The 24,574-nt window shown below is 38.8% G+C and overlaps 1 protein-coding gene across 1 annotated transcript in view; it reads right to left on the minus strand.

Moving 5' to 3' along the window:
- Positions 1-24,574, minus strand: part of ERBIN (erbb2 interacting protein) — a 118,758-nt gene that overhangs the window by 12,091 nt on the left and 82,093 nt on the right. The window contains 10 exon segments of the mRNA XM_042449456.1: positions 56-187; positions 2,483-2,626; positions 11,890-12,601; positions 12,603-13,418; positions 15,052-15,235; positions 16,259-16,370; positions 17,139-17,318; positions 19,287-19,457; positions 20,706-20,827; positions 22,470-22,569. Coding sequence (XP_042305390.1) covers positions 56-187; positions 2,483-2,626; positions 11,890-12,601; positions 12,603-13,418; positions 15,052-15,235; positions 16,259-16,370; positions 17,139-17,318; positions 19,287-19,457; positions 20,706-20,827; positions 22,470-22,569 — 2,673 coding nt within the window.

Genomic DNA, 24,574 nt, shown 5'->3' on the forward strand with positions numbered 1-24,574 from the left:
TTTTTTGACAAAATAAAATATTTGTCAAACAGGTTTATAATTAAGTAGTTATTACCTGCACAGGAAGTTTCTTAATGCTGTCTGGACCAACATCTTTGAGACTAATTGGGGTAGATGTGTAGTTCTGCTGACCAGAAACAAATACATCCTCTTGGCATTGATCTCCTGGGGTGGATGTTTGGGGATGCTTTAAATGATTTTTTAAAAAAGAAGAAGCATATACAGTAAACATTTTTGTTACAAAGTCACACAAGTTATGCCAGAACTACTAATTTGTTCACAGGAACATTACTGAGGTAATATAAAGAATTTAATCCTATTAATCAACGTTGAGATGCCCACAAATGTTAACCATGGCTTTTTCAAAACAGTGGAGGTTTTAAAAAGACTCAAAAGTGCATAATAAAACTATTCATAGAAACAGCTGCTATTTTAAGGATTTTCAAACTTAACACAATAGTCTTTTATTGACTTTGCCCGATTACATTTATCCTTTCTTGTTTGACTACCACTGCTAACTGAAGCCATTTCCTATTATTTTGTCTGGCTGTACTATGTTAAAAATGTAATTTGTACAAAAATACTCCTAAATGGATTTTTTACTGAATATTCACTATCAGCTATTATAGTGATAGTTTTTGTTTCTCGGGAAACATATGTGTTTCCATTCCAAAAATGTCTCACAGGTGGACTTGCTATGTATTTCAAGTAAAGTAATAATCGCAATATTTGAAGTGCAGCAAGAATGACCATGGGACTTCAAAAGCAAAAAAAAACCATTCCTGCTCCAGGGAACCTACAATTTAAACATGGGATGCAACAGAGTGAGGGAAGAAAGATGAAATCAAAGCAACAAAGAATATGATTGTCCCCAGTTACATATGCTTATCCTTAGTTTCAAGTAAGGGGCAAGGAGTATAGGGTTAAGCCAAAAGTCTCATAGAAGGAGAGATTCAGGCATAAGGTATGCAAGGAAAAATCCCAGATATGAATGAGAGATATACAAACTGGATGAGGGTGATGCTGCTGGAGAAGTGAGGAGGGTGTGCAAGAAGCTGTCAAGAAGCTGTGCAGAATATGGGAGCAGACAGGAAGCTGATATAGAGACTTAAACAAAGGCAAAATATAATCAGAATGATAATTTGTTGTTGTTTTTTATTTTTTGTTTTATTTATATACTGCTATTCCAAAGATCATAGCGGTGAACAGCAAGTAAGCTAATTAGCAAGTAAGCTAATTTGCCCCCAACTGTCTGGGTACTCATTTTAGTGACCTTGGAAGGATGCAAGCCTGAGTCGAGCTTGGGCCCTTTTGCTGGTCTTGAACTCACAACCTTGTGGTTTTGAGTGAATGGCTGCAGTACAGGCATTTAACCACTGTGCCACCAGGGCTCCTGATGACAGGCAAACCATTTTAGTGACAAAGATATGAGAAGAAGGTGACAATAGAAGCTGAAAAAGAATGCTGTGAGAGATGAGAGATAACCACAGTATGAATAGAGTTTTTTCCCAAGAGGACACACAAGGAAAGCTGTATTTCTTTAGTGCTGTACATAGAAAAGCAACATCCCCTGGAAACAGACTGTGGAGGTGTGGGAGACAAAAGATAGGCAGGATTTCATGTCTGATCAGTAGGATGGTTTGCAATATCAACAAGTAGTGAGAATATCCCAGAAGACAAAGACATGGATAGAAATGTCAAACTTGGTCATATTTTTTATCAAGAAAAAAGAGCAGATGTTGATTGACTGTTCTTACATAATCAGGTGATCCATCTATATTTGTGACTATAAAGAGCAAGAAAATTAACATGCATTATTACTGGGATGTAGAATATGAACCTCAATGCAGAATAGTGTTCAGGGCTAATAGTACAAAGCTACTGTTTCAAAAAGTTTCATCAGTGTAGAAAGTTGTGAAAATATCTCCATACTGAACTTACAAAGATAAAGGGAAACACACAGCAAGGGAGGTGGTGAACAGAGACACTAAAACATCAGTGTGAGCCAATGGTAACATGCAAAAGTTCAAACTTCGGATTTTGAAAAACCCATCAAATTCCATAAGATAAAAGCAGAAACAATTAAGTTACACCAGTGTCAGGTATGCTTAAAAAATACTGAGAATACCCTCAAAGCAGGACCTATTTCACATACTTGGGGAAAACTGCTAATGCTACCTTCTAATTTGAACTTACACATTAAACACCAAATGAATATTTTCATAAATGTAGAGTACAGTTTCTGTTGTTCTGCTTTTAGAACTGGTCAACTCTGATGCTCTAGCAGAAGCATAAAACTTGGAAATAAGGGGGGGGGGGAGGATTTTCAATGATTGCCATTACTGAATCACCATATTACAGTAGGGTGAAATCAATCATTAATATGGAATTACACAAATTATATGAGTGCATAGCTTTAAAGACATATCACATGCCCTTTCCAATTTCTTACTAACAATGATCTTTTTATTCATGTACTCACACGAACAATGTGAACACCAGAACTTCTTCCGTCTGCAACACTCAAGGCAACATTGCCTTGGCTGCCATGCAGATCCCTAGAGCTGCCATAGTAAAAGCTGCTAACTGGCGCATAATTGGAATTAAAGGACCTAGACAGCATGCTCTGAATAAAGAGGGGACAGATAACAGAGATTAGTGCTGCATGCATAAACCACGAGACATGTTACACATAGAGTAAGTACAGATGTGTATTGCATCTCATGCAAAAATAATCATCATCATGCATATAAAGTGTAAGAAACATTGTAATATATAATCTCAGTGACAAGCCTTATAATTTCTTATAGTATAACTCAACATGCAGGCTGACATAATACAGACACAAATTCCTTGAAAACAAGTCCATTAAAAGGTCCTTGTGGCCAAGGAAAACAGACATTTAGTGTTCACATTTTAAATATAGTCAACATACAGCTATGTTGACAGAAGGGAGATAAGTGAAGTATTTTTTTTTCCTGAAAGAGTGTTCTGAGTAGCAAAACAAATGCATTATTTCTTTAATAAAAATATTTTTCTGCTCTTTCAAAAAATAGCATAACATTATGATTACTTGAGTTTAACATGCTTCTGATATACTTAGAAGAGTAGTTTCAGATTTACCAAGTATAGAATTTCCAGCGTGATTATATTATGTGCATGCGTTCACAAGGTGAAAGTAGTTTCCAATACTTATTTGGACAATTATGATACTGCTTTAAGCCACCAACTTTAAAAACGATTTTTTATGAAGACCAGAAGAAGAGATACAACAAATGGCAAAGATTTTTATTGTGTGTGCAAAATTAGCTAATGAATTCTGTATAGTGTTGAACATATTAGAACAAATTCACAGTGTCTAACATATTTGCCATATTACTAAAATTAGAGGGGAAAAAGACAAATAATATTTTAAGCATTTTAGAGCCCTTCCTAACAGATCCTCAGCAAAGAGGAGTTAGTTTATTTGAACAATATTTTTCCTTCATGAAAGATAAAAATAGTAAAAGAAAACCAGCAAATGAAAGAGTATACTAAAAAAAACTATGAAAATTAAAATCAGTAGAGGTTAAAGAATGCTCACAATGTACCCACAAACTGCTTGCTAAAATAATTTCTGATAGAATTCAGAAAAAAACTACTAAAAATGAAAATATTTAAAATATGTTGAAAGAGTTAACAAGGCAGGTGTCCCACAAGGAGGAGATACACATACTGGGGATAGATACTAAAAAGTCTTCTCCTTGCTCTAGGGGCATGCATTTCAAGAATCAATGAGGCTTCTACTGAAGAAGTTTATCAGTTGGCCAACTCAACCAGGAGAATGCTACTTCCCAATCCTCAATTACTCTCCCTAGGATTTGGGGCACTGTAAATTGCTCCCCTTTGATCTGAGACTTCTGACCTGCCAAGTGGAGTCTGGCACTCTCCCGCTCTGCAGTGACTCATACATTAATGAATTAAGGTTGTAGGCTGTATTTCAGAGGAATGAACTGGCAAAACTACCGCTGAGTATATTATCCGCTGCCTAAGCAGACCCTATGAAATCAATGGGGCCACCGTAAGTCAATAGGGCGCTTAAAGGCACATACACAATGTTATGCAGTAACATAACATTGTAAACTGACTTGGAACAACTACAAAAGAAGGTCAAAGAAGAAAGGGCAAGATTAGGTTTACTGCTGAATATAATGAAAACAAAAATAATGACCATGGAGGAACTACATGAATTGAACCCAGACAATGAGGAAATCAAAATAATTAAAGAGTTCCTGTACCTTGGATCAAATATTGATCAGAATGGAGACTGCAATCAAGAAATCAGAAGAAGACTAGGACTGGAAAGGACAACCATGACAGAACTAGACAAGATCCTAAAGTGTAAAGATATCCAACTGAGCACTAAAGTTAGAATCATTCAAGCCAGCATATTCCTTATCACCGTGTACAGATCTGAGAGGTGGATGGGTAAGAAAGCCAACAGGAATAAAATCAACTCATTTGTTATATGGTGCCGAGAAGAGTGCTGAGGATACCATAGACAGCCAAAAAGACAAACAAATGGGTTCTGGAACAGATCAAGCCTCAACTCTCCCTGGAAACCACGATGATGGAACTGAGGCTGTCATATTTCAATCACCTGAGAAGGCATGACTAGAAAAGACAATAATGCAAGGGCAACAGAGAGATCGCATGCCAGATGAACAGACTCAACCAGAGAGGTCACATGCACAAATTTGCAGGATCCAAGCAGAGCAGTTAAGGACAGGGGGTCTTGGAGATGTCTCATCCAAGGGGTCACCATGAGCAGGGGCCGACTCGTGGGCAGTTAATAACAACAGCAACAACAACAAAAATGCAGCCTAATGAGGTAGTAGAGTCCAGGAGCTGTAGAGCAGATTTACCATTTCAAATGCTTCCTGACATTATTAATTTTCAGATAACTTGGCTCAGAGCAACAAAAACTACATCCTGTACCTGTAGTCTAAAGTGTTAACAGTTCATTCTACTATCACATTTGCTGAGCATGCAGAACAGACCTTCTGACTAAAATATTATAGACCAGTTTTATTTCCTTATAGACAATTGGTTAGAATGGTAACTGGACATTTTTCATTACATTGTGGTAAACAGAAGAATCTCACAGATTTTCTCTTTTTAAAATGAACGTTCAAATCAGGGGGTGGGGTGGGGGGAGATGGATAATCCCCTAAGGGGTTAAGACAAAATAGGGTGCATCCCTCCCATTCCAGTCTCAGTGCCATGGCTCTGGGTCTGTATAAATTTGCAAGATTAAAGATTATTCAGCTCTTGCACTAAGAAGCTAACTCCATGAGCTTAGTTTGAGTACCTTGGCATTAATTCTTTTAATGGCTTTTCTACCAGTTTCACATGTGGACTTCATTATCCCTGATGTGACCTTTATTGAATTCAATCTCAACAGGGGCTCATTTAAAATAACCACTGCAGTCCAACAAACACAGTGAAATGGTGAGAGACAGCCATACCTACACTACTATTGGAACTAAAAATAAATATTCCATGACAATACATTTGTATGTAAAATATTCCTTTTAAATGGGGTCATCTAAAGAGTACCATTGAAAGAGATAACCTGGGTGTTTCCTAAAGAAACAATCTAAGCATATTATGTATTAGTTAAGAATTTATACCAACCTTTAAACTCTAGGACATCTGTAGTATAAGACTGCTAATGGTTGTTACATACAGGTCTTGAGTCCTAAATTACACTACAGTGGGCCCTTGTTATACGCTGGGGTTTGGTTCCAAGATCCCCCGTGTATAACAAAATCCGTGTATGCTCAAGTCCCATTACATATAATGACATAGCAAAATGGTGTCCCTTATAAAAAATGGAAAATCAAGGTAAATTTATACTTTTTTGGAACCTTTTCAAACTGTGTATACTTAAATCTGTGTATAAAAAATCAGTGTATAAGAAGGGCTGACTGTATCTCGTAAACCACATACATTTGTGTGGACAATACAATTTGCACCAGGAGTGTCTTCTTGCCATGGTTAAAATACCATAAAAGACCATTTTAGTACTGCTTTACATAAGGGGTTAACAATATGTTATGTGTGTATGATGTGTGTCTTCTTGGCAGTCTATCGCTAAATACAGACAGGCCAAAATAAAACTGCTTCGGATCACTTTGGAGATATGTTGTTTAAACGATGCATATGTCCCAAGAGTCCAGAAGCCATGCCAAAGCCACACTCCAGTCCTAAGGACTGGAGCATGGCTTTGGCGTGGCTAAAACCGCAGAAAATTGTGGTTTAGGCATAACAAGAAATCACAGAAAATTGAAAATGGAATAAAAACCTCTTAATGCACAAGATGATAGGGAATACAAGTGTGCTAACCCAAGACTCGCCATGTTTATAGCCATATGATTTAAATTATATTTTAATATTACCTGTGAGGAATGCAGACCTAGATCCCTCAATACTTTTTTTTAAAAAATTACTTGAAATCTTCATTGTTGTTGTTGTTGTTGTTGTTGATGATGATGCGTGCCTTAAAGTCATTCCCAACTTATGGCAACTCTAAGACAAATCTATTAAGGGGTTTTCCTGGCAGCTTTCTACCATGCAGTTATTGACTACTGTCTACACAGACTTTATGCTCCAAGATAGAAATACTTTTCATTTTGACCATATAAAATGATCAAACACAACTTTTAAAACTATATGGACCTAGTAATAATTAATAAACAGCTATCTAGATAAGAAAATTTCAGCTATCTGTGGCACGTTACAGACGGGCCAATGAGACGCCGTCATTACGCGCGAGGGGCGGCGCTTCCTGACACGCCTTGCCCCATGTGCGTAACAAGTACATCAAAATGGCGGCGGGGCAACATACAGATGGGCGCCACCATTTTGACATCGCGGATGCACAGCGTCCAGATGTCACGTGCCAGAAGTGGCGCCGCGAGTGCGCGCCTCGCACCTTGCGGTGCCACTTCCGGGGTGCAGGAAGAAGCGCCATTTTGGCGCTTCTTTCTTGCTGCGCCCGGGAACCGCGCAGTTTGGCTGCTGAGGTTCCCGGACACAGCAACCGGCAGCGGCGTGAGACCGTCCGTTTTGGGTGGTCTGTAACACGCCTAAGAATAATTTTAGAAATATCATTTTGCTGATCAATCTCCTAGAGTAGCCAACAGATATCCCTGGGAAGTTTTAATGCATGGCCCAAACTGTCAGCCATATTGCCAGTGAAAATTAACATCTACAGAACTGCAAAGTCATCATGTATGTGATATTTATGACAAGGCAGGGACATGTAGATAAATGTCCTTGAGGCCAGAAACCAAGATGTGGATTCAGTACTGCACCTGTGTATGTACAGTGAAGTAATGGCTTATGCCATGTGCTGGGAGAGTTACATCAGCCAAGGATATATAAGGCTGTGTCTTAATGTAAACAATTGTGGGTTACAGTGAGTGGGTTACAGAGTAGTTGGTGTCGATGTGTGGAGTTGGTGATAGATATTGTGAGCTTGAGAGGAACTCTTATGTGTTTGTACAGTTCCTATCTCTGTATATAGCACTTGTAAATAAATCTCTTCACCTGCAGCTGTCCTGTCCAGCTTCCTCATTCCCTACTGGTATCTAAGTACCTGGGTATAAATACTGAAGTCTCATTCAAGCCTCATTACCAACATGATAAACAGCCCCCCACTTAGAAACTTGGTGCCACTCCAATTATGTTTCTTACATTACATAGAAAATTCCTTCAATCTGTTTTTAGTAAACAGCACAAAATTTAGAATTAAAAAAATCAAGATTCTTCTGAGCGCATGCTGAGCATGAGCGTATCCTTTCAGACCTAGGTTGGAAGGCCACAGGATTGGATACAAATTTCCCTTTCTGCAACAAAAATATTCTTTGTTCATGGAAGGGGTCAAAAACAACAGAAGTAAGGGAAGAAAGGGTTTGCACCAATTCCCTCTTTCCTCTGCTGACCCTAGCACAACCCACCACAAGGCTGCAGAGCAATATTGCTGGGGAATGGAAGAAAAAGAGATTTTCAGAAGGTAAAATGAGTTGCACATGAAGAGATAATCAGCAAAGACATTATAGCAAGTAAAGGAGTACATCAGCAAAAATTCCCCAACTTTCAACCACAGATGTGCCATTTAATTCTGCTCTCCACAAATCAGGATGTACTTCAGAATTCTTCTTTATTGTTCTTATGTGCCTTCATGTTGTTTCAGACTTAAGATGACCCCAAAGGAAACCCATCACAGAGCTTTTCAATCCCAGGTGTATGACTCCTCCGGCCCCAAGGTCGCTCAGTGGGTTTCCATGGCTCAGCAGGGAATCAGACCCTGATCTCCAGGGTCAAAGTACAGTGGACCATCCACATTTGCTGGGGTTGTAGGCACAGGACCCCCGTAAAAGTGGGAAAACTATAAATTAAAAAAAATTAAATGAGTGAACACCTCTCTAGGAATCTCTAGGTCCTCCAGCACAATATTATGGTCAACATCTGACAGAGGTTGTCCACAGAATTGTGCCGGAAGGCCTACAAATGCCTAGAGAAGTATTCTCTCTAAAAATCTCTAGGTCCTTCAGCACAGATTCTAGTAGATGTTAACCACAGAGTCATGCTACAGGACCTAGAGATTCCTAGAGAGAACATTTTAATCAAATCCATAGATAATCAAATTTGCAAAAGTCAAAGCTGCAAATGTGGAGGGCTAGCTGTACAATGCTCAAACCACTACACTATACTGGCTCTCACAGTTCTACTCTGTATAAAAATTCACTCCTGCTTTTCTAACCAACCAATTTACAAAGCAAATCTTCCTTGCAGGATCCGGTTGTCTGGGAAGTATTTAAAATATTTTATCAGGATGAGGGGTGGAAGCTGAGGCTGCAAAAGCTCTTTAACTGCTGCTGCATTCCAGAATACTGCTGGGGAATGGGAAACAAAAGCGGAGGAGAGTGCGGGGGAAACAGCTTTCTACATATACGAAGGAGAGGATGGGAAACAAAATGCAATACTAACTACCCAAAGAGTGAGACAGTGCAAATGGTATCACCACACCTCAAGCTATCATTACGTGTACAGTATTTTTGGATAGGGAAAGGAGGGGAAAGGGAAGAAGAAACTCTAGCTGATGACATTCAGAAACAGAAGACACAGACTAACTCTCCCAAAAAGCCACTCCACATTTGTTTGACAGCCTAATTTAACAGCTGTAATATTGCCTTTCCCTGAATACAGTATTTGGCCCTTAGGCCTTCTTACCAGCTAAAATCAAAGACTATCTCATCTTTCACTTTTTGGTAGGTGGTTTTGTTGGAAACATTTATTTTCATAACAGCTTTATACAGTAAATATCTTCTGTCTATACAGGGCTCTCAAATGTGTAAATTACACATTGGGTCAGATAAAAGGTCCAATATGGATTGTAACAGATCAGAAAATATGTGTGTAAACAGAAGGAGCCCTAGCGTTTCCAACAGTGGAAACAAATAGGTCTTCATTGACTAGTTCAGCTTATAAAATCACACCCTCTGTCTAGCAGATAGTCAAGGAAATGTACAATAAAAACACTAAAACCTCACATAAAACAAGGAGCATAGGAATTTAACCATACAACAGCATTTATCAGTGTCAATTACTATTAAAAAGCAGAAAAGTGTCATTAAATACTCATGCAAGAGCAATTCTTACAGAACATGCCAAAACAGCTGTCAGCCTATATTCACCCTAGGACCATCACGTTTTTAGCCACAGACGAGTGAGCAACTCTCAGTTATAACCTTTACTTGCAGACTAAAAGTGGTTCAGCTCCCTAAATCAGTGGTGGACAAAATGCAGCCCCCAGGGGTCAAAAATATTTTTTGACAAAGATATATATTTTGGCAGAAATACATATACTTTGCTCCATAACAACCCTAAATGTACTCTAGGGAGGGTGGAGGGCATTTCCACCACATTTAAAGACCCCCTAGAGCCCCCAGGGGTCAAACACAGTTCTTGCCAAAAATAAATAAATATTTTTAAACATTATTTTGCCCCACAATGTTCTACAATGTTTACTAAGGGGTGTGGGGTGCATTTCCACCACCTTTTTTGCCCTCACTAGCCAATGTAGGCCCAGGAAATGCTTTTTTAATGAAAGCTCAACACATGGTAAAAATGCCCCATGTCCCTAGAAGCATGGGTGGAAATTGGAGGATTGCTGTTGCTTTTTGTAGAAGCATGCACATCTCTCCACATTCTTCTAGGGCAGTGATGGCGAACCTATGGCACACGTGCCAGAGGTGACACTCAGAGCCCTCTCTGTGGGCACATGTGCCATCGCCCCAGCACAGAGTTTGCCAGAGTTTGTTACTAGAAAGCCAGAGGGACATGGCACTTTGCAATAAATAAGTGGGTTTTGGGTTGCAGTTTGGGCACTCAGCCTCTAAAAGGTTCACCATCACTGTTCTAGGGGGATAATGTAGTCCCCTAGCCATCCACAGTTGCCCACTTCTGCTCTAAAGGAAACTGAATTTTATATCCTCAAGAACAGCATTAAAGTAAAAGAATAATCATGATGCACTTGATACCTGAAGACAACCCTGGAACATGGTTGTCTTAATTAATACTTGCTGCTATATTTTAAATCTACAACATAAATATTTGCCTTCCTCCTTTTCCATAATTATACATCATTTATGTTGAAATGTAACACATGTTGTGAGCTGTCTGCATCAGTACAATAATCCTGTCAAAACAGATGTGTGAATGCACATTTATTTTAAAATGTAACCTCTTTTAAGTATCTCGTTAAGGACAGAGAGGAATTAGCTGGGAATGCCTCCAGGGAAATCTTATGGCCAGAACCCACTTCTGAAAGGATTGGACTCGAATATTTACCACCATCAGGAGCATCAAAAATACTAATTAAATATCCCCAGGCTTTCCATGTATGTGTTTCTCTCTGTGTATATTAGAGAAAGTATTATATTGCCCTTAACCTTTTGAAGCCATCTCTCTCTTCTCTTAGTAGCGCCTATAAAAGCTCTCAACCTTGCAAGTTTACTCGTTTAAGTTAGTATTGTCCCACTCCAAAGCAACTGTATTCCACTTTAGCTAGTTCCTTGCATTTTGTAGTTGCACACATAGGGCCCAAACAGACAGGCCAAAATAAAGCTGCTTCGGGTCACTTAGGAGGTATGCTGTTTAAATTATGCATGTGTCCTAAGAGGCCAGACGCTGCACCAAAGCCACGCTCCAGTCCTAAAGAGTGAAGCACAGCTTTGGCGCAACTTCTGGCCTCTTAAGATGCATGTGTCATTTAAACAGCATATCTCCAAAGTGACCTGAAGCAGCATTATTTTGGCCTGTCTGTTTGGGCCCATACTTTGCCAGTTATAAAGCTCTGTTCATAGTATTTGCTATCCACCAATACAATTATTATATATATTAGGTGATTCAAAAAGTATGACACAAAAATAAAGGTGCTCTTATTTGAATTTTGCACAATTTTCAAGTGATCATGCCCAAAGCTGGAGTGATAAGACAGTCATCAGGTACTGATTTTCTCATGTTTTTCTTATACAGTACATCTTAGCTTTCCAACAAAGAAGTCTATTTTGAAGTTACTTTCAAAGTAATATTCCAACACTAAACCCAAGGAGAAAATAATGTACAACATGCCTATCAAAATCAAAACTGCTAATGACAAAAATTAAGCAAAATTAATTCGGGACTTCTGCTTGCCATAGATTAAATGAGAGAAGAGTGCCCTTTGATTAAGCATATCCAAGAATACCAAAACTTTCTGACACTTCCATAGTCAAACAAATTTTGAAAACTAAGAATATGGAATATTCTATATGGAATATAGAAAGTAAAGTTGTTTACCTTTTCTAATTTTTTGGCCTCAATGTGTCGCAGCACCTGTTCCCTCCAGTCATGAGGGACTTTACTTTTTCCTGGAGGATCTAGTAGAGAGTGTTCAGAATTAACCCGTGGGTTTGCTCTTTTAGAAGGACTAGTCCTTGAGTAATTGAAGTCACTAACTGACATGGTCCTCTCTGGTATTTCATTTGCTGAAGGACGAGCACTCTGAGGTCGAGGTACATTTGGCCCATCAACGCTATAGGTTCTTGCAGAAAGTGGTCTCTGTGGCCCTGACATTATAGGTGGGACTCTTCCCATTGAGTGTAAATCCCTGTATGTTAAATAATCTCCTTCGGGAACCTGGGGTCGCCGTGGAGGTCCAGAATCAGTAATGTTCATTGAAGTAGTAGAAGAGACACTGCTCTGACGCTGGAGAGTATTTCGAGTTGCTCCAGAAACAAGTCTATCATTTGGTGGAACAGCCCACATTTCTACATGCCTCCCACTCATTCTTTGATGCATGTTATATGCAGCACTAGCTCTAACATTATTATGATTGGAGAAATTCATGTTGGCAGAATGTTTCACAGAATTGCAGCTGTCTACAGTATCTGATCTTGGCAAGCGTTGAGGAGGTAAGCAGCTTTGTTCAGCTAGGGAGTTTTGTTTTGGGGGCCACAAAGATTCTTTGGCTGCCATACTGCTGCTATATTGGATATTATATTGGGGGGGGACTGAATGGTTGTGAAGTATTTGTCCCTTGTCCTTTTATCAAATTAGTACCTTCAGGATTATGATTTGAATCAAATTTGAACACTGTTTTTGTGGATATTAAATCAGATGATGATGAACACCCAGGAAATACTTGTAATGCCTGGTCATAAAGGAGAGTAGCTGACTTGCTCCGGACTATATTTTTTCCTTCTGGAGCCATTGTTGTTGATTTTACTGCTGGATTTGGCTGCTGGGATCCAAGGTCGTTGATAATATCATAGATTTTCAGAGCACCTGTCTCTATATTAGTTATGCTGTGAGATTTCACAACTGGCCCACTCCTCTGTGGAGACAAATCTTCAGTACTCTTTGAAAGACACATTTCTGAAGAAGAATCAGTATCAACAGTAGCACTTCTCTTTAGCGCTGATCTTTCTGCAGAGGGAGGCACTTCCTCAGAATGTCCATTGATATTGTTCATAGGACACAGATTAGAATATTTATTTTCATTTTCCACTACTTCTTTATTATTGTTGTTTAAAAATCCCTTTACTAGTGATATTTCCTGTGTTTTTATTTCTTCCACTACATTTGGTTGTATTCCTACCTCTTCAGTCAATTTGCAGATATTCCTATTAATTTGGTGTAATCTGTGAGACTCATCTGTAACACTAGTTAGCTCAACACCCCTCTCTATCAAAGCTAATCTCTCTTCGATGCTTAATCTAAATTCACTGAAATTGGTTACTTTGTCTTGGGCATCCAGTTTTTCTTCTGCAGTAACATTTATTTCACCTCCATTTTGTAAAAAACTATTAGAATTTTCATCTTCCTGCCTGAAAGAAACAAAGCAAAGTTTTAAAATTCATAAGTCTATTAGTTTCAAGAAGTCTTCTCTGCATATGAGTTGACACCCAACTGAATATATACATTGCTTATCTCTTTACCAAGATCTAATGAACTATATTAACCTCTGGCTATCACTAAAGTCATTATTACAATTCAGGAATTATTATATTGGGAATGATCTTTAGCAACATTCATAGTAGCAACAATACACATTAAAAGCATATAAAAAGTGAATATTAGAACAGAATTAAATTATTCAAAGTTGTTGTGAATAAAAGAATCAAAATTGTTATTCAACAATTCAAACATCAAGTTATAAGAGTAAAATGAAATTCCAAAGATAAAAGCAATTTAAAAAGCTCAGTTAAAAGAATGCAGCTTCCCCTAGCCCGTTCTTTAAAAATTTTCTGTTTTATAAACCTCTCAGAATAAAAAGAGTTTAGCCTGCCAACAGAAGGACAAGGAGGAAGCCATTCTGGCCTCCCTGAGAAGGAAATTCCAGAATCTAGGGGCAGACGTTGGGAAGGCTCTCTCTTGTGTCCCCCCTCCCCGTGCTTGTGATGGTGGTGGGACTGAGAGAAGGGCCTCTCATGATGACTTCAGATCCCGAGAAGAAACATATCGGGAGATACCATCTGCCAGATAGCCCTGGCCTGAGGCATATACAGTAACTAAGGCAATGAGATCTTTTGACTAAAAAACTTTCAAGATTCAAAATTATCCCCCCCCCCCCCCGCCCAATGTACTCCAGTTAACTAGATTTTATCAGCACCAAGTTATACAGTTGGCCCTCTGCATCCACGGAATCAACCATCCATGGCTTGGATTATTCCCAAAGCAAACGTTGATTTTGCCATTTTTCATAAGGGGCACCATTTTACTATGCCATTGTATTTAATGGGACTTGAACATCCATGGATTTTGGTATCCATAGGGGGTCCTGGAACTAAACCCACCAGATAGCAAGGGCCCACTATACAGATTTATTCAAGTGATCCCCATTAACTTCAACAAAGTAACTGCATACATAGTTTCAGATAGAATTGTTTGTAGCTTTATACTGTTCCCCATGTTAATTATCATGTCTCATCACGTTATTGGAAGTCACCTTATTATGATTGTTATAAAAACTGCATATGATATACAGCTACAAAGCTAACAGATTAAACAGGGCAAGTCCTCCCAACCAGAACTGTGAACCACCTTAAAATCCTGGTCATACAGCATATCTATTATTGTGTGCTTTCAAGATTTGTGGCAACCTTAAGGTGAACCTATCACAGGAGTTTCTAGAGCTGACTCCGTGACATGTCCATCCTCACCCAGTGGGTTTCCATGGCCAAGCAGGAAAATGTACACAGGTCTCCAGAGCTGTAGTCCAACATTTAAACCACTGCATCACACTGGCTCTCTATACAGCATATACTGCTCATCATATATTTGTACCAACAGACATACAAACCTATTAAACTGACTCCGTATGTGATGAACTGAGCTTCACTACATAGAAGCATATGACATGATAAACCTGTTAATTTTCCAAGGGGCTACAAAACCCTTATTCCTTTTGCTTCATGGCTTTAACCAACAAAGATTTAAGAAACTACATATTTCCCACACCTGATTTTGGAAGTGATAGCCAAGTTAGTTTCTTTGTCTGGAGAGCACAGTGATGCTTCACGGCTACTGTCCGTATTTAAAGAAACTGAATCAGACATTCGAGAAGGAGAGGAACAATTGCTGTTATTCTGATTGCTGTTGTGTGTTGGTTCATCTGACAAGGAATCCAGATCTTTATTGTCATCTGAAAAGAATTAACTGTTTAGTATATGCATATACACCCATATTTCCAATTTATGGAAGCATAATGTTCATAGCCTATCAAATACATTTAACAGAAAGAAATGCTTAAAAATGAAACTGCTTAGAACTAAAAAAAATTAACTGGGTAAAAGGTACTCAACATTTAGTCCAATGTGACTTCTATCTCTTACACCTCATAAATAATGGATGTTAATTTATCTTTAATTTCTGTATTACATATGTGATTTGTTTTATAGACACATACCACTTGACACAACATTTCCCTAAACACACATTTCTCATAAACACACATACAGATTAAAATCTCAGCAACCACACTATGTGGCATGCACTCATATCATCCTACTTTCACAATCAGTCAAGGGTATGTATTTTAACACCCCACATGGGACTGTACATGAAATGTTCTGCTATGGACATTTAGAAAACAAACCAGTATAATAGTAAAAAAAGCAGTAAAAATAAAATATCCAGAATACAATTAAGACAGTACAAATAAAAAGAAATGTCTGTGTATGTATATTTTTTAACCACTAACAGAACCTGCACCATAGATTCTAATGTAGTCTTTAGTCAGCTAGCTTTAAAAAAAGAACAATGGAAGACAATAGCAAGTTGTTATGTTCTAAATCCTACAGGTATCCCCCCCTCCACACACACACATTCATTAGAGAATCTTGAAGATGGGCAAGATACATATCTTTATGCTTGTGACTCAAGTACTGAAATATTCACTTCATTTAACTGATGGAAGTATAAGACAAACTGTGTGCAATGATTTTAATTACTTGTAACACAATACTCCAAAGTGGCAAGACATGTGAAAATATGCTCAACTGACTAAACAAGACTGCTACAGAGCAACTTTAAAAGCTTGCACCCAGTTACAATAAAATTTTAACTAAAATGTTATTTTAAATTATGAAAAGTTTAATGACTTCTTACAAATATATCTAAAGAGAAGAATAAACACTTTATTCGGAATACTAAAGAAAAACTCTACCTTTTTTGCTAATGCCAAGTGCTACTACTTTTGGTTGGTTAATTGATGTTTCTATAAGAGGTGGTCTCATTTCTGCAATTTTCATTTCTTCATCTGAGGATAGTTCTTCTGACTAAAGGAGAGAGATACAGATTGTATATTATCAAGTCATGTTGATCAGGCGCACTAATACACAAGGCAGCTTTACCCAAAAAAGTTTTATTAGATTGCACACCTTTGATAACAATGGCGGGTTATAAACCGCCACTTTGCGGTGATCTGCCGCCGCCGCTGTTTGCTTCATGAGGGAGCTGCTGCAGCCAAACCGCACGGCTCCGTTACGGAGCAAAAAAGAAGCTCCAAAATGGAGCTTCTTTCCGCGGCGCAGCTATGACGCCGCGAGGTGCCGCGACACGTCTGGACGCTATGCGTCCAAGACATAAACATGGTGGCGGCTGTCTGGAACGGCCACCGCCAAAAAATACATAGTGACTATGTATTAGGGTTAGGGAGGTGCGGAAGCACCGCACCTTCCTAACCCTAATACGTAGTCACTACGTATTTTTTGGCGGTCTGTAACCCGCCAATGTCTTTTTTATTGTTTCATATTTGAACAGTGTCATGTTCATCTATGGTTGGTGCGTAATAATTTTTTTAAAAAACTATTATCATTTATGTGGTGTGGCAGTATAGCATATCATGTGCTATTCCTTGAAAAGGCACACCCTTCTCTGATTGTCTTTGATGGATTCAGAAAGTTACTGGACCTGGAAAGATACCATCTATGTCCCCGTTTCCTCTTCTCTGAGGCTGCACCAACTGCAATTTTAAGGCCACATATATAAAAATATATTTCAGTGTATTTTACTCAGCTTTGCACACTACATATGGCATACAGTACCTCAAGAGTATCTTCATGATTAGCAATTGGTTTTGTGTTCTCTGATGTTTTAATCTGATTGCTCATCTGCATGTTTCCAGAACTGTTCTCAGCATCTGATTCTTTAGGCTTCTGCACACAATTTCCCATCATATTCTGCTCATTTTCCATTTTGTTCTTTGCTGGAGTAACTTCTGAAGTCTACGACAGATTTAAAGTTAACATTGTCAGGAAAAAGCTTCCCAATGGGAAAAAAAGCCTCATATATTTATTAACAATAATGTATAGGTGTGTACATATCGATGGCTGAGATACTTCATATCAGTAGGTGTGCAGCTGTGCAACAGATTCTACCTGCTGAAGTACTGGTGACTCCAGTCAGGTGGCAGCATTTATTGCTTATACTTCATAATGGGTTGGCTTAATTCCCAGTCTGAAATATCGGGTCAAAAATCAAAAGAATTATTTTCCAGAACTGCACCACCCAATTAAAAGTAGTTATACCTCAGTTAACAAAGCACATGTGTTCCTGGACACATCTTCTTTAATAGAAACTTTGGTACCTGAGGTAGAAATAACATGGCAAGAATAGTGATAAATGCCTATACAGTGGACCCTCCCCATACATGGGGGATCCTTTCCGGACACCACCACCACCACCCCCATAAAGAGGAAAATGTGTATGCTCAAGCCCATTTTAAAAAATAGATGCACACCCTTGTGTACAGCGGGGTGGGTGCACCATTGTTTTAAATGGGGCTTGTCTTCCGCCTACAGTTAAAGGCGCGTATGGCACGGGTGCACTGTACTACACAAAAAAAAGAGCAGTTCAACATGAATGAAGCAAATGTTACATTCAAAACTAAGATTATGCACATGTGAAATGAAACAAGCAGGTCAGATAAACCTTGTATGGAATAAAAACATTTTGAATCTTCTGGAGGCCACTTGAAAGCTTCTTACAAAATGCATCCTGGGATGGTGTTTTTCTTTCAACAGCCTCCATTTTTCTTATGATTCCCATTTTGATGGCTTATAGATCTATGCTTTTTCTACATGCCAAGTCAGGTGGTGAGGCAGGGTAATCTGCTTTCCACTTTTCTTTCTGTTTTGCTCTCCACACATGCTCAGGAAATGATTCTGGAGGCAACTGTTTACCTTGCCTGTTGTATGTAAGTACACACACCTACAGTAGGGTCACATAGAGTGAATCCCATTTTTCCTCCAGTCAAGCTTTATTGCATGTCCCCTTGCAGAGAATGAGCCTACTAACTAAACAGTGATGAATTTAATGTATATACTCAACTATAAGTCAACCTCATGTATAAATCAAGATAAAGTTTAGGGACCAAAATTATGGATTTTGATAAGACCCATGGATAAGTCAAGGATAAAACTTAGCAGCATGTAACAAAGAAGGGAAAGGATACCAAAGAACATACAAAATTCCAGCAGGCATAACTGTTTGTGCTCACCCCGGATGAATGAGATAGTAGAGGGGATTGATCCTTCTGTTAGGTGCTCTGAGGAAGGATTAAGCTCTCACTTTTCACCAGGGAATGGTTCCTTTTTTTTTAGTTAAAGTACAGTTCCTACAATGACCTGTTAATAAGTCAACTCAGGTTTTTTGTGTCAATTTTTGTCTAAAATTTCAAGACTTATACGTGAGTATATACAGTACAGTATATTATTATTAATATTTTATTATTATTTTTATTTTTACAGTGTGCCTGCATCATGCAGCTTTCAGCTTATAGCTGAAAACCGTGCGATGGAACAGGCAATGATGCATACGCCTGTGGTATGCACACTGCGCTACGGGCATAAGCCCCACTGTTTTCAATGGGGCTCGAACATATGCTTTATTTGCCTTACGCTGGGGTGTGTGTGTCCAGAACGGATCCTCCACATAAGGCAAGGATGCACTCAAGTTACTTATTAAACAGTGACCAATTTATATGACTTTCAATACTTTATTCTCAATTTAATGTAAGCTTTCCAGTGGCCTTCGCTAGGTGATTACTTTTTGAATACACCAAGCACAATTCTCCTTGCAATAATTTATGGAAATGCATAAAAATGAGATGATTCAAATTTTAGTATTTCACAAAAATTATGGCATCATATTACAAAACGTGGTTCGGATTCAAAGAGAATACTGACACTAACCTTTACACCAACATCCTTCACTGCAACCTGTTGACTTTCTTGCTTTGTCTCTTTGTTAGCACCTTCTGGATTTTCTTCATCTTTCAGTCTGTGTACTATTGTTTGAACTGTTTTGACCATGTTCTTTAGCTCATCAGGATACGGGGTTGGATACCTTTTCAAATTACCTTCCTAAATAAAAGAAATTCATTTTCAAAAGTCACATTACAAAAAGTAATTCAGAAATTCATATGAGTATCAATGTGATCATCATCTGCAAAGGAAAAAAGAATAAACTGTACCCCTACTGAAGTGAATGGAGTATTGGAACACCTGCAAATTTTTATGCAACCCTGTCTTCAGGGAATTCATGTATTTCCCTGATTGCTGAACCTCTAGATACAGGTCTTGTCAGGTCAAGACATGCTCAGCTTTCCAGATTACATAACATGCACCTGTATTTATAATTATCACATTTTGATAATCACAGCTCTGAATTTGCAGGACCTGAGCTGGGCTATTGATGATAGGTCTACTGGACAGCTCTTATTCATAGGATTGCTGTAACTGCCAGAATTCAAAGCCAACTTGTTGACAAACAACATTTTAATACCATCTTTTAAAATGAGGTAACTTAACATTAGTTTTCTGTGGGTTTTTCGGGCTATGTGGCCATGTTCTAGAAGAGTTTATTTCTGATGTTTTGCCAGCATCTGTGGCTGGCATCTTCACAGAATGCTAGCATGGAAGCGAGTGGGGTATATATATACTGTGTGATCCTGGGCTGATTTCCATGTTAATCTGTGTATTGTTGTTGAAGTGTTGAAGTGGGAGGATATGCAAACAGGATTTGTGTCTGTTTAATTAGATATCCATTGTTTGCTGGGGGGGAAAAACTGACTTTGGGTGGTTTTCATATGCGTTTGCTGGGTCTTCATTTTAGTGTTTTTCAGGACTGGTAGCCAAACTTTGCTAACTTTAAGGTTTCTTCTTTCCTGTTGAGAACATGGCCACATATCCTGAAAAACCCACAAAAAACTATGGATGCCGGCCATGAAAGCCTTCACATAAGTTAATATAACATTAATGTTATTTTCAGGCAGTCTCTTTACCACAAACTGACATGGCACTGATCTGTTTAATTTCAGGAGCTGGCTGCACCATGTGCCTTCCTGTGCTCAAAGACCACGAGAGCATACAAAGAGTTTACAAACCAAAACCACTTCAAGTTTTCTAAGAGAATAGCCCTCAAAAGTTTCACAAGTATCTTAAGGTTCAAAACCTCAAAAAAACAAAAAACCAAGAACACACTAGTGGAAAAGAGCTATGAGGTAATACACCTCGGCAAGATCCTGTCCACAACAATTAGTAGCTCAAACATAAAGAGTGAAAAATAATAACATGTTTAATAAATCATGATTAACTAAAGCAATTACATACTCTGGGTGGAGCCTCCCTTTCATCTTTATCTTCATCACATTCAAAAGCCACCTGTGCACGCTGTTTCCTCTGTTCCTCCCACAGTGAAGGATTGAAACTTTCATTATCAGATATGAACATAACTAAAGAAAAAAGGGGAAAGTATCTGAGTAAATAAAATAACTTGCATAATTTCTTATTCGTGTCTTTTATTTGAAAACAGACTGTATGTATTATGATTGAAATGTGGAGAATTTAAAGTTTTTACAGGCTCATTTCTGACATTTACAAATTGCCAAGCCGGCACCCCTGTGCAAACTAGACCCATTTATTTGTTTATGCCATGCTAGCTTGGGAAGAGTAGCTGGAAAAAACCTGAATCATTTGCTAGTTGCAGATATCAAAACGTGAAGGAGTAAGTTGACCAAATTTTAGTCTGACCTTGCTCAAAAAGTCCAAGCTCAATATTACAACATTGGCAAACTTCTCAGCATCCAGGCATAGCAGGCCTCCCCACAACTGGAACTAAAAGGGCTATACCATGCCTCCATGCCCCAAAACACTTAAGAGTAATCACATTAGAAATCCATTTGCAAATCTCTCTCTCTCTCTGTGGGAAGATTTCAGAATAAAGCACCTAGGTCAGGAAAGAGCAACTGTAGAAGGCTAAGAGGCTGCATTAGTCTTCTGGGAGACCTTGAAGGGCCCCCCACGCACACATCACATCCACCTCTAGAAAAAATCAGTAAGATTTTTTTGCCCTCACATATCTTCTAGGTTAGGGTCAGATATTTGCCCTCAAATATTTTCTACGTCTACTATTTCAACTACGTTTTGAGGACTTCCTGGCTTATGTTAGGTGTGTAAAAGGCTTTTTTTAAAAAAGGAAATGAGCAAAAGCCATTTTCTATTTAGTTCCTATTTCAGAAAAGGCTCCTCTAGGACCGAAATTATTTTTGTTTGGGGGGGGGGGCTCAAAATGTGGTGGAAATGTCCACACAGCCCCTAGAAAACATTTTGGGATCCCTGACCTAGGTACTATATTGCTCAATAATTTCTATGAAGAGAGATCAGAGAATTTGTACCTGTTGGTCCTTTCAGATCTATGTATGATCATCAATATCAAAGATTATGATTGGTAACACATCTCTGGACTCTTTCAAATGTTAATAGAAATGCTCATATAGTTCCATTTTGGGAAAGGTTACAGGGAGTGACTGTAACAGGCAGTTACTTATTATCTTGCATTGATTTTTCTATGTTGCACTGTCAGGTACATCTTGTTTTCCCCGGTATTTATCTATATGGGGGGCATTTGCTAAGATTGCATAGAAGCACTGTAGTGAGTTGATTCTAGATTTAATCTCATGTGTTGCTGTTTCTTTACACATTCAGTGTGTGACCACAGCAGGAGGCTAGATAACAAGGCCAGGAACACTACTATAGGAAAATAAGCATTATGTGCAAGATGTAATACCATATATTTTAGCTTCAACTCTGCAACTTGCCCAAACCCAATGATCATTCGGCAACATTATAAAGAACACCCTGTTATGCTCAGTATTCTGGAAAGCGTTAATTTATACAATAAAAATATTAATTTATATTAATATTAATATTTTATTGCATTTGCTTTAATACAACCATTTCATGATTTAAAACCATTTCAGTGTATTATGCTTACCACTTCTGGGGTTAGGTAAACTGAACAAATTTAAGCAAATATTCCTGATCTGTCAACATGCAAGATATTTAACATTTAAACAAATAAATACAATTCCATACCATCTTCAGATCTTGGTTGTTGAGGGAACATATAATTAGTAAGTACTGTTTTCTGTGTTTCTGGTTCAACTTCTTTTTGAAGGGGAATGAGTGGTTTAGACTAAAAATGAAAACACAAAACACAAATTAAAAATGCACATACAGAATACATTAATTGAAAATAAGAATGAAATCCCTGTTCCTTTCTGATAAGAATATATATATTCCTGGTATAGATAAAGGTAGTCCCTTGACTTGAATGTCTACTTGTAATCAACTACAGGGGGTGGTGCTCATCTCTGTTAGTAAGCCAAAGAGATAGCATTGTCTAAGGATTACTCTGGTGGTCATGTGGCCAGCATGACTGCACTGAACGCTATTACCTTCCCACTGAAGTGGTACCTATTTATCTATTTGCATTTGCATGGTTTTGAACTGCTAGGTTGGCAGAAGCTGGGACTAGTGACAGGAGCTCACCCCATCATGTAGCACTTGGGCCTCGAACTGCCAACCTTCTGATCTTTCACTCATCAAAACTGGTGTCTGAACCACTAAACCACTGCACCCCTATATACTGTATTTCTGGCTGAGAAACATTTTATTGTTTCATTATAAAAAGATATAAAGGAATCCTGCAGCACCTTTGAAACTGACAAAAATAAATTCGTAGCACAAGATTTTGTGGGCTCAAGACCACTTCATCAGATGCATGGAGTTTAGCCTCTAAACAGACAGACATACTGATGAGCAGAAAAGAACATGAATTGTAACAAATACAAAACATGTGAGTATACAGTGGTACCCCGGGATACGAATTGATCGCGTTACGAAATTTCCGGGATACGAAAAAGTTCCATTGGAAAAAACTGTTCCGGGATACGAAGGTTTTTTCGGGTTACGAATTTTTTTCGGCGCGAAATTCAAACGCGCGGCTTACCAGCGCTAACGGAAAGCCCTTTTCGGCTTGCGAAATGCATCGGGTTACGAACGCCGCGGCGGAACGAATTAATTTCGTAACCCGAGGGAGCACTGTATTAATGGCATAACAAGTTCTGACTACTTTTGTTCTTAAGTTCAGAAATAAGACAAATTCTAACACAGCTATGTATCTGCATTGTTTCATATTCATGTATCAATCTTTCTAAGCATTTTTATCAGCTGAGTCCCATGGGTTATCTCCAGTTAAGATAACAGGAACAGCTTATTTTGGCATAATGAAGAAATGTCAAATTCCTCTCTTCATTCATGCAGAGCAGATTTAAGGGACATGGAGCTGTAGAGGTAAGTGAAACTCCACTGTGCAAATGGCTACCAGCCCATATGACAGGTCTCACCCAATATTCTTAAATAATGTTTTCCTTCTATAGAAGCTTGCAACAGAGGATTGTGTCTAGCCATCTCTGATATAAATTTAGCTAGTAAAAAATAAATATGAAAAGAAGTTTCAAACTGACTGGCATAGGGGGCATGATCACCAAACAAGAAAGCATGGCATATGTGTGTGTGTATGTATCATCTTCAAACTGCCTGTTGACTTATGGTGACCCTATACATTTCAAAGGGTTTTCTTAGGCAAGGAATATTCAGAGGTGGTTCTGCCAGCTCCTTCCTCTGAAATATAGCCTACAGCACCTGGAATTCATGGGCGGCCTCCCAGACATGCCACACCCAAAACATCATTTGTTGCATCTCCTTTAGCACTTCCTGCAGCTTCAAAATGTATGTTGTGGAAATAATCAAATGTAATACTTGTCTCCAACTACTTGTCTCCAACCATCAGCAGTGTGAGTATACAAAGCAAGACCTGCCTGCATACATGTTTTGTATTTTCTCCCTCCCTCCCCCAGTCCTCCCCATACTCATTTGTTTGATCTTACACCATGAAATTTGTGTGGCAAATTATACACAGTGCGCCTGCGTCATACACGGGTGCGCCTTACGCGGCTTGAGCATACGCGCTCAAGCCGCGGGGCGCGCTCAGGGCGGAAGGGACGGCGCGTCCCATTCAATTGAATGGGTGCGCGCGCCAGCTGCGCCCCGCCGCCGTGCACGAGCTCCATTGTTTACTTACGCGGAGGGATCTTACTTACGCCTTACGTGGAGGGATCCGGAACGGATCTCCGCGT

This window comes from Sceloporus undulatus, chromosome 2 (assembly GCF_019175285.1).
Source record: "Sceloporus undulatus isolate JIND9_A2432 ecotype Alabama chromosome 2, SceUnd_v1.1, whole genome shotgun sequence".
Lineage (NCBI taxonomy): Eukaryota > Metazoa > Chordata > Lepidosauria > Squamata > Phrynosomatidae > Sceloporus > Sceloporus undulatus.